The 11,485-nt window shown below is 49.6% G+C and overlaps 1 protein-coding gene across 1 annotated transcript; it reads right to left on the bottom strand.

Annotated features, from left to right (window-relative positions):
• Positions 1-7,940: 7,940 nt before the first annotated feature.
• On the bottom strand, positions 7,941-11,479 carry LOC119317851 (F-box/kelch-repeat protein At1g74510-like). The gene is made up of 2 exons (XM_037592349.1): positions 11,151-11,479; positions 7,941-9,759 (listed from the first exon to the last, which is right to left on the bottom strand). Exon 2 carries the CDS (start codon positions 9,677-9,679, stop codon positions 8,402-8,404), a length of 1,278 nt encoding a protein of 425 aa, XP_037448246.1. The 5' UTR covers positions 9,680-9,759; positions 11,151-11,479; the 3' UTR covers positions 7,941-8,401.
• Positions 11,480-11,485: the final 6 nt, after the last annotated feature.

Here is an 11,485-nt window from a genome sequence, read left to right as displayed (position 1 = left end):
TTGTCGGAGACTTCATATCTCTCGACCCGGGCATGAGCTTGGAAAACCATTTTCAGCTCTTCGAACATCTCATATGCTCCATGTCTCTCAAAACGCTTTTGGAGCCCCGGCTCTAGGCTGTAAAGCATGCCGCACTGAACGAGGGAGTAGTCATCAAAACGTGCCTGCCAAGCGTTCATAACATCTTGTTCTGCAGGGAGAACGGGTGCGTCACCAAGCGGTGCTTGTAGGACATAATCTTTCTTGGCAGCTATGAGGATGATCCTCAGGTTCCGGACCCAGTCCGTATAGTTGCTGCCATCGTCTTTCAGCTTAGTTTTCTCTAGGAACGCGTTGAAGTTGAGGACTACGTTGGCCATTTGATCTACAAGACATATTGCAAAGATTTTAGACTAAGTTCATGATATTAAGTTCAACTAATCAAATTATTAGTGAACTCCCACTTAGATTAGACATCCCTCTAGTCATCTAAGTATTACATGATCCGAGTTAAACTAGACCGTGTCCGATCATCACGTGAGACGGACTAGTCAACATCGGTGAACATCTTCATGTTGATCGTATCTTCTATACGACTCATGCTCGACCTTTCGGTCTTCTGTGTTCCGAGGCCATGTCTGTACATGCTAGGCTCGTCAAGTCAACCTAAGTGTTTGCATGTGTAAATCTGTCTTACACCCGTTGTATGTGAACGTCTGAATAAAACACCCGATCATCACGTGGTGTTTTGAAACAGCGAACTGTCGCAACGGTGCACAGTTAGGGGAAACACTTCTTGAATTTATTGTGAGGGATCATCTTATTTACTACCGTCGTTCTAAGTAAACAAGATGCAAAACATGATAAACATCACATGTAATCAAATAATAAACGTGACATGATATGGCCAATATCACATAGCTCCTTTGATCTCCATCTTGGGGCTCCATGATCATCTTGTCACCGGCTTGACACCATGATCTCCATCATCATGATCTCCATCATCGTGTCTCCATGAAGTTGCTCGCCAACTATTACTTCTACTACTATGGCTAACGCGTTTAGCAATAAAGTAAAGTAATTTACATGGCGTTTCTCGATGACACGCAGGTCATTAAAAGAATAAAGACAACTCCTATGGCTCCTGCCGGTTGTCATACTCATCGACATGCAAGTCGTGAATCCTATTACAATAGCATGAACATCTCATACATCACATATAGATCATTCATCATTCATCACAACTTTGGCCATATCATATCACAAACCACTTGCTGCAAAAACAAGTTAGACGTCCTCTAATTGTTGTTGCAAGTTTTACGTGGCTGAATTAGGGTTCTAGCAAGAACGTTTTCTTACCTACGTTAAAGCCACAACGTGATTTGTCAACTTCTATCTATCCTTCATAAGGACCCTGTTCATCGATTCCGCTCCAACTAAAGTGGGAGAGACAGACACCCGCCAGCCACCTTATGCAACTAGTGCATGTTAGTCGGTGGAACCGGTCTCACGTAAGCGTACGTGTAAGGTTGGTCCGGGCCGCTTCATCCCACAATACCGCTGAAGCAAGAAATGACTAGTAACGGCAAGAAAGTTGACAAATCTACGCCCACAACAAATTGTGTTCTACTCGCGCAAGAAGAACTACGCATAGACCTAGCTCTGATACCACTGTTGGGGAACGTTGCAGAAAACAAAAATTTTCCTACTCGTTTCACCAAGATCATCTAGGAGTTCATCTAGCAACGAGTGATTAGATGCATCTACATACCTTTGTAGATCGCGAGCGGAAGCGTTCAAAAGAACGGTGATGATGTAGTCGTACTCGACGTGATCCAAATCACCGATGACCAGCGCCGAACGGACGGCACCTCCGCGTTCAACACACGTACGGAACAGCCACGTCTCCTCCTTCTTGATCCAGCAAGGGAGGGAGGAGAGGTTGAGGGAGATGGCACCAGCAGCAGCACGACGGCGTGGTGTTGATGGAGCTGCAGTACTCCGACAGAGCTTCGCTAAGCACTATGGAGGTGGAGGAGGTGTTGGGGAAGAAGAAGGAGGCAACCAAAGGCCAGGGCGTTCAGGTATGAAGTCCCTCCTCTCCCCCACTATATATAGGGGTGCCAAGGGGGGGTGGCCGGCCCTAGGAGATCCAATCTCCTAGGGGGTGCGGCGGCCAAGGGGGGTTTCCCTCCCCCCCAAGGCACCTAGGAGGTGCCTTCCCCTCCTAGGACTCTTCCCCTTCAAAACCCTAGGCGCATGGGCCTATGTGGGGCTGGTGCCCTTGGCCCATTAGGCCAAGGCGCACCCCCTACAGCCCATGTGGCCCCCCCGGGACAGGTGGACCCACCCGGTGGACCCCCGGGACCCTTCCGGTGGTCCCGGTACAATACCGATAACCCCGAAACTTGTCCCGATGCCCGAAACAGAACTTCCCATATATAAATCTTTACCTCCGGACCATTCCGGAACTCCTTGTGACGTCCGGGATCTCATCCGGGACTCCGAACAACATTCGGGTTACTGCATATACATATCCCTTCAACCCTAGCGTAACTGAACCTTAAGTGTGTAGACCCTACGGGTTCGGGAGACAAGCAGACATGACCGAGACGACTCTCCGGTCAATAACCAACAGCGGGATCTGGATACCCATGTTGGCTCCCACATGCTCCACGATGATCTCATCGGATGAACCACGATGTCGAGGATTCTATCAACCCCGTACGCTATTCCCTTTGTCTATCGATATGTTACTTGCCCGAGATTCGATCGTCGGTATCCCAATACCTCGTTCAATCTCATTACCGGCAAGTCACTTTACTCGTACCGTAATGCATGATCCCGTGACCAGACACTTGGTCACTCTGAGCTCATTATGATGATGCATTACCGAGTGGGCCCAGTGATACCTCTCCGTCATACGGAGTGACAAATCCCAGTCTTGATCCATGTAACCCAACAGACACTTTCGGAGATACCCGTAGTCTACCTTTATAGTCACCCAGTTACGTTGTGACGTTTGGCATACCGAAAGCACTCCTACGGTATCCGGGAGTTACATGATCTCATGGTCTAAGGAAAAGATACTTGACATTGGAAAACTCTAGCAAATGAACTATACGATCTTGTGCTATGTTTAGGATTGGGTCTTGTCCATCACATCATTCTCCTAATGATGTGATCTCGTTATCAATGACATCCAGTGTCCATAGTCAGGAAACCATGACTATCTGTTGATCAACGAGCTAGTCAACTAGAGGCTCACTAGGGACATGTTGATGTATGTTATTCACACATGTATTACGATTTCCGGATAACACAATTATAGCATGAATAAAGACAATTATCATGAACACGGAAATATAATAATAATGCTTTTATTATTGCCTCTAGGGCATATTTCCAACAGCCCGCATCGTCTGCATAGAGAGAAACCCTGCAGGAGGCCGTCCGCGCCCTGATGGGCTTGAGGATCCCGGCCTGGAAAGCCGCCCGAAACATAAGTTGCAGAGGATCGATGGCCAGAATGAAGAGCATAGGCAACACCGGGTCGCCCTGGCGAAGGCCTTTTGCATGTACGAATGGGGTTCCCGGCTCCCCATTTAACAGCACCCTAGAGGAAGATGAAGCGAGGGTCATGCATATCCAATCCCGCCAGCGCTGCCCAAATCTCAACTGTTGCAGCACCTCCAGGAGGTAAGCCCAACCCACAGAGTCGAAAGCCTTGGAGATGTCGAGCTTGAGGAAAAGGCCTGGCGTTGAAGAGCGGTGCAATTCTTTGATCAAGTTTTGCACGTGTAGGAAATTATCGTGGATGCACCGTTTCTGCACAAAGGCACTCTGGCACTTGGAAACCAGCGACGGAAGCAGAGAGGCTAGTCGGTTAGCCAACAGCTTGGAGAAGATCTTGGAGATGCTGTGTATCAACTGATTGGGCGGTAGTCGCCAATCGAGGATGCGCCAGCTTTTTTCGGGAGCAGAATAATGTTGGCAGAATTGATCAGGCCAGCGCAGTCGCCTCTCAGGTTCGCGAGCTGCATCACCACAGCCACGACATCCACTTTGATGATCTCCCAGCATGATTTGAAGAAGGCACCGATGAAACCATCAGGGCCTGGGGCCTTGACCGAAGGTAAGGAGAATACCGCCTCCTTAATCTCTGCCTCGTCGAATGGAGCGTCCAGAGCCGATAGGTCGTGGTGCTGCATCCCGATGCTCTCCCAGACAATGGACTTGGTGCGCAGGGCAGGCGTGCCGATGTTAGCCTGGAAGTGGTCCAGAAGGGCCCGTCCCTTGTCCTGTCTGGTAATTGCCAGCCCCGAGGTGGTGGTGATTGTCTGGATGAAGTTCTTACGCCTTCGTCCGTTCGCTCGAGCATGGAAAAGCTTTGTGGTGGCACCCCCCAGTCGGATCCAGTTGAGCCGAGAACGCTGTCTCAGCTTGATTTTCTGAATGGCGAGGAGCCCCAGGTACGAGGCCTTAAGTTGTTTACGCAATTCCCTCTCCGAGTCCGAGAGCGGTCTTCCCTCCTCAGCAACATCCAGGCGCCAGATGATCTCCTTGGCAACTGTGATCTGGGAGCCAAGCATCCCGACCTTTTCCTTTTGCCACTTGCGCAGGGCCTTCGCGGTCCGACAGAGCTTGATATGAATCTTGCGGATGGCATCTCGGGCCTGAACAGGTTTGTTCCATGCCAAGGCAACGGTGTCCTTGAAGCCCAGGAGACGAAGCCAGAATTCCTCGAATTTAAAGGAAGGCTTTCTCGGGTCGTCGACGCACCCCTGAAGATATAATGGAGCATGATCCGAGCAGGCTGTGGTGATAGCCTGAAGGTGCGCATTGGGAAAGAGTATGTCCCAATCGTCGGAGTGGAACACGTGGTCAATCTTGGTAAGGACCGGGTTGGCCTGCACATTTGACCAGGTGAAACGGCGCCCGCCTAGGTGAAGCTCCTTTAGCTGCAAGAAATCAAGAGCCCCACGGAACATGCCCACCAGGCGGCGGTTGATGTTGGTGTTGCTCTTATCCGCCGCTTTAGTGATGAGGTTGAAATCCCCCAGAAGGAGCCACTCACTTCTGGCCATGGTCTTGAGAGTCCTCAGCTCCTCAATGAAGGCCAACTTGTCTTGCTCGCCCTGCAGGCCATAGACGCCCGTGATTGTCCACGAAGCGCGCTCGTTGAGCATGGTGACGGTGTCCGAAATTATACCTCGAGAGTTGGACAAGCTCCGCCTTTAGTTGAAGTGTGTCTGAAATGTAATGAATTTCGTCATGTTTTTATGAAACCCGCCATGTTTGCATGAATCTCTTTCGGTTTATATGAAAATCCGACCGGTTTGCATGAATTTCGTCCATTTTGTTTCAACAGTGGTTGAAATATATGTGGGCAGTGTTGGATAGCGTCCTCCGACATCAGTGTCTGCGAACCGCTCCCCTGTTCGTGAAAATATGCCGGAGCAAATTTGTGAGATAGTACCATTGTACATCAAAGAGGATGAGATTCCAAGGCTGGATTTAACCGTCCTGCACAAATCGTTTGAATTTGGTCGTCCGCGTAGGACTGTTCTTTTGAAACTCCGCGAGGAGAACAAAAACACCAAACAATCTTGAGGTACGGTATAAACAGACGTCTGCCGCCCTGCGCGCGCACGAGCAGTCGCGCCGCTGCTGCTGCGGGAAAGAAACGTCGTTTTTTTGCTGCAGGGAGAGCGCAACCAGAAAAAATCGTTTCTTTGAAACCGACGGCGCGCGCAATGAACATGGGACTACGGGAGCCGTCAGCCACTCTCGCGTACGACGCCATCATTCAACGAGGGCACGCCGGAAGTTGCAACCCGCGGGCGCCGGTATCGATGCCCGGAGCACGACGCGTCCCACTCTACGCCCGCTCTGTCAAACCGTGCGCGCGGTCCAGCTCCGGACCTCCCATTTCTGGTGCTCGCTCAGCGCCCGGCTTTTGTACTCGTCGTCGTGCCAGGCACCGCAACATGCAGCACACTGTGACTGTGGGCGTGGGGCTGTGGGCTGTGGCCGTGCGTGCATGCAACACCCGCGCGTATCTTTGCTGCCAGCACGAAGCATCCTCCATACGTTGGCGTTGGCAGGGTACGTTCACGGGCTCACGGTTCACCCCGCTGTCACTCGCTCGCCGCCACCTTGCGTATCATTCTGCCGGCTGAAAGTGCGGTTGGCTCAACTCGCCTTCTCGACGGGACCAAGTGCCCACGGGTGCCTGCAGGCTGCACCGCCGTACCGCGAGGACGGTACAAGATAGTAGCAGGGAAACTGCATGCAGCTGGACTCCCTCGACCCAATCGTCGGTCGGCAGTCTGATTTCAGATCAACAACCACCCTGCCCTCAGCATACGTATAGGCGTATAGGCATATAGGCATATCTCACTGTCCTTTTGCCGGAACCGCTTCTCCATTTGTTTTAATGGATTATCAAGAAACAAAGCCGGGCCTGCTTTTGCTCTAACAAAAGAAGCAGAGCGAGAGGTGGCCTACGAGCTCAGCCCGCCGCCCTGGCGTGGACGCGTAGTTTGTCCTCCGATAACAGGGGTGCATGCATGATGCAACAACCGCGGCGTCGCCGGAATACCAAGAAATCGACGGGGTAACCAACGCCATCAGGCCATGATCAATTTGCCAATCATCATCCGGTTTAGCGGTGAGCACAATGATTGGATTCGGGAACCCTGATGGCGAAGCTGACGAAGCAGATAACCTTTTTTTTAGGTGAGCGAAGCAGATGACTGAGGAACAACAAATGGCTGCCTAGAGAAACCGGAAAAGAATCAGATTACACCATTCTCTCGTCTGCTCTGCTCTGGGCCGTTGAAAACTCGGAGCTAGCAAACACTGCTGCCATAGTACATACTCTAGAACTTATCCAAGACATGAAATCTGCGGAGGCAAAGGCTCTGGCGTGATTTCCTTCCTAACATTCCCGTTTGGATAGAGTGGGTGTTCTAGATGACGTCCCACTGAGTGTCTGCCAGATATTTCTCCTAATCTTCTACAGGAGGGTGCCCGCCTTAGATAACCTAGCCAATTGATAAAGGAAATTCTCAGCTCCATCAGCCAATCCAAGCCACTTGATAAACAAGATTCTCAAATCTACCAGCCAGAGGCCTAATAAACAAAACTAAAAAAGAGGCCAAGCAACCCGACAAGAATCCCATCAGGGCTGAACGAAAAGGAGGGCAATCCCATCGCAACCGAACGAAAACATTCATCCCAAAGCCACCGCAGAAAACACAGTGCCGCAGGGGATAATGCGGCGAGATGATCGGCGGAAACGAGCCTAATCGCGCACAGGATGCACGCAACAACTCGACAGCGAAGCGTGGCCCTTTTTTCCGATTTCCACGACGCTAAAGCACGGAGCGGACAGCGACCCACACACACTGATTAGCCCCCGCGTTCGCTTGTCGTCTCTCGGATTCTTTTCTCTCTTAATATAGAAGTGGGCACCTGCCCACCCTAGATGATAACAATATCCCCAGTAGGCTAAGCGGAGCCTAGTTAGTTAGCGTGGAATCCCGAGCGCGCCGAGACGTAAAGCGGGGCGACTTCGGAGGAGCTCCCTCCTCCACCCAGCAGCGGCAGCGGCATCAAGTGTCACCAGGGCTCGCATCGAAGTGCCCATGCTACTAGAGACATGGACAGCTCGGTGCAAAATATCGACTTTGTTTGCCCGATTAGTGCTCCGTGTGCCTTGATGTTTCAGCTGAAATGGTTGAGCATCCTTCAAGGAACTTTAATTATGCCCAATGTCGTTTTGACTTGGCACCAGGATTCGGGCAAAAGCGCAAGCAGTAGTGTAAAGTTACATGTGGGTGGTTATGGTGTCGACAAAGCATATTACGTAACGATGAAGCAGCGCCAGGTTGAATGTTTTGCAAATGTATGTACGATTGGTTCTTGAATATGTCAACAAGCAGTCCAAGGAAATGTAAACCATGTCACGATACATTTATAACTAGTGTTGTTTTTGTTAACAGGCATTTTGCACAGGGGCACTATGAAGCTGGGACAATTCAGAGTCCAATACAATTTTGTCCAGATGCAAGGCTACATCAATTACAGTTTGTCACCTAGATGCATCCATCTCAGGAAATTCTCAGTTCGACAGAGTATACGGACCAGACCAGGTACAAATTCCCAACTGGAAACCAAATGCACGGAAAACAGAGACCCAACAGTGTAACTGTTAACGAATACAAGGAAGGATGTGACTGACTACTCTATGGAACATCGGAGTAAAATCTGAAATGTCCAGAGGAGAAGGAAAAAAAGAAGAAGGCAGAGATTACCAATCAGGCAGAATCAGTGCTTTTATGCGCATTTGCGAAACCAATATCACAAATCTTTCTTGTTGACAAGTATGTTCGACGGGTGGGTGGTGGCGCAGAAATCAGCACCCCATGACAGCACAGTTATAAACAAAGTTGCCAGAAGGTTTGCTTCCGATCATGTTCCATTGCAAGGGGCCCTCCCTTGGGATCCACGAATGGAGTTCAATCATCCCGCCGCCCAGCACTCTTGGTCCACCAATCACCAGGAGCCGCTCTCCGCATCCTCGGAATGCAATGCCCCAGCCATTCACAGCTTCTGGGCGCTCTGGTAACTCCCCAAGAGTTGTCCATGTGTTGTCACTTTTATTATACTTCCTTACTAGTTTTCCTGCATATTGAGCCGCATATAGCTCATTGTCAACTACAGCAACAAGGGGAGGAGCACCACTGGCACCATTGAGCCCCTCTGACATGTTCTCTATCAACCTCCAGGTACCCTTCTCTAAATCATACTCTTCTCCGCATGTCAGCACCTCCGTGTTACTGGCCATTCCACCAATAACATAAAACTTGCCATCCATGAAGACTCCAGAACACATTCTCCTACGCTTGTTCATGCTCGGAAGTGTAATCCAACTTTTAGTTTCAGAGTTGTACAGCTCAGCAGAACTAAGCACATTCCCAAAACAATCCATGCCACCAGCTATAATTGCCTTCTCTCCAAAACTAGCCGAACCAAACAAACATCTAGGGGCATTCATTTCAACGCCTCTTGACCATGAGTTGGTCAGGATGCTATAGCTAAGAACAATATGTGATAGAATCTCCTTGCCAAACACCAGAAGTTCAGTGCCGACAGCTAGTGACTCCTTGTCTGAGCACATGAAACACTCATTAGGTGGCATCCTTGGGAGCGTCATCCACCGTTCACGGTATGGGTCATATGCCTCCCACTCCTGCACATTGCAGGAGAAATACACCCAGTGTTCTGCAATCCCTAACCTCCGCCTTTCTCTGTACAGACCACCATCACGGACAAGGGAACGGAAGTTCCGGCTCAGTGATGCAATGGAGCCATAATCAGACCGAGAGCAGCGGGCTAGACAATTGATTGAATTATCTCTGCCAATAGAACTTATCAGTGTGCTTGAATCAGAATAGCCCTGATTACCACCTTGACAGTCTACCGGCACAGCATCATGGCTATCCTCAGACTTAGGCCGCTTTGCCAGCACTGCCGCCACAGCAATTCCATCCTGTTCAATAGCCAGGACCCCAGATGGGCGCTTAGTCCTTGTGATCTCAAGGAGGTGGTAAGTCATATAAGCTAATCTGGATTCCTGTTCGCAGGAGCTGGGCAGTGACCTCGAGATCAGGCAAGATTGACCCTCCAACATTCCGTCAGAATCTACAACAATATTTCAACAGGGAGGGAACCTATCGGCAAGACTCCAACCCCTCTGTACGCATCCTCAATCTGCAACAGATCAAAGTTATGTCAGCAGGAATTCTACTCGGATAAGAGTACTATTCTAGAAATGAAAATTCAGGTATAACTGAAAGTGGCATCCATGTATATCAGGAAATTTGCATTTGTGTACATAAAAAACAAACTTGCAAGAGAACTCCACAAACATCACTTAGCTCAATCAATCAAAAAAGGTCGCATTGAATATATGTTTCCAAACCAACAAAATAACCTTACCAGACTACAAATGCAGATGAACATTAGAAGTTTGGCAAAATGGTCCATCGTGAATACAGAATAAAAAAACAGCAGGGAATAAACAGAAGATTACTGAGTACTCATACGAATAACATGGCCATAATATCAAACTAAATCCAAATTTAACACCCATTGAGTAAAAGACAATCTCAAGTATATGATATCAAACTAAACATGTTGAGTACATATTGACCTAAATAATTAATAACTAAAGGCTACAACCTGCAAGGATGTATCAGTAACATGTCATTGTACCTTGTCATCGGAGAATGGATTCGACCCAAAATCTAACTCAGTCCACCATACCAGCAGATTTTTTTATTTTGTCGAGAAAAGGCTCATAACCCGCAAATATCTAAAATGACCCCTTCAACATACATAGGCGAATAAGCAGAACGATTCCAGTCTTACACAAAACAAATATAACCCGGAACTAGTAAAGCATCAGTCCTCCGAAAATTGGCAAAACCCAACACAACAGGCCGCATCTATTCACCCTGAGACCATTCCACGATACCAACAGAGAGAAGGACAAACAAATCTAGAAAATCATGCTGGAAAATAAATTACATCTGGGCTAACGACCGTCATATCTATTTGTTTGTTTCTTGCAGGTGAACCATAAGAAATGGTGTCACAAGTACATAAACATATTTTTTTTGAAAAGGAGTAACAGATATGCACAGCTTGTGGATCATTGTTGAATTCGTTTAAGAGCGTCTACCAATTCGGTACAGCAGCGAGGTGGCGAGCATATGCAAAATTATCGGTGTGATAGGGATATCCATAGCTTACAAGGGTATTGAGCAGTTAATAAGATCTAGTAGTTGAGTAGCGAAAAGCGCGCTGGATTAAAAACTAACGCCAACTGTAAATAGCACTAGCGCAAATCTGATCGGTTTTGTCGCCACCGATGTCGTCGATCCACTGAAACTCGCTTTGGGCAGCGCTAACCAATGACCGCCAATCCTACCGGCTATTCGTCACCGGCCATTACAAGGAGAGAAACAGAATCGTGAAAAAACCGACAGAGAGAAAATAATACAACCGTATTTGGGGCAACAAACAGTATTATAAACAATATAAGGGCCGGGTACAAAGCAGAGCACGCCGCCGGCGGGTGGGGCGGGCAGGAATCGCACCTCAGGCCGTGGCCATCGCCGACGCGCGTGCTGTTCCCGCGCCACCGTCGCAGGTCGCCGACGCGGCCGCAGCGGGCGGGCGGGCGGAACCGGGCGACGGAGACGAACGCCGGCGAGGGAGGGCACTGGGGCACCCGGAGCGCGGTCGGCCCCGGCACCTCGGACGGCGACGAGATCAGGGCGGCGGAGGGGCCGGGCGGGGATATTGGATGGGGCGGGATTGGCGGCCGCTGCAGGACCCCCCGGGCAGGCGGGTGGGATGCGGCTCGAGGAGAGAGAGGGGAGGGTAGGGCGGAGAGGGGAGGAAAAAACAGCGATGCGGAGGAGTAGTTATG

This window comes from Triticum dicoccoides, chromosome 6A (genome assembly GCF_002162155.2).
Source record: "Triticum dicoccoides isolate Atlit2015 ecotype Zavitan chromosome 6A, WEW_v2.0, whole genome shotgun sequence".
Taxonomy (NCBI): Eukaryota; Viridiplantae; Streptophyta; class Magnoliopsida; order Poales; family Poaceae; genus Triticum; species Triticum dicoccoides.
The sequence above is the reverse complement of the archived record's forward strand: the minus strand, read 5'-3'. Positions and strand labels throughout refer to the sequence as shown.

Coding starts and splice junctions, on each gene's coding strand:
- LOC119317851 (XM_037592349.1), bottom strand. CDS start 9,679: ATGTTGGAGGGTCAATCTTGCCTGATCTCGAGGTCACTGCCCAGCTCC.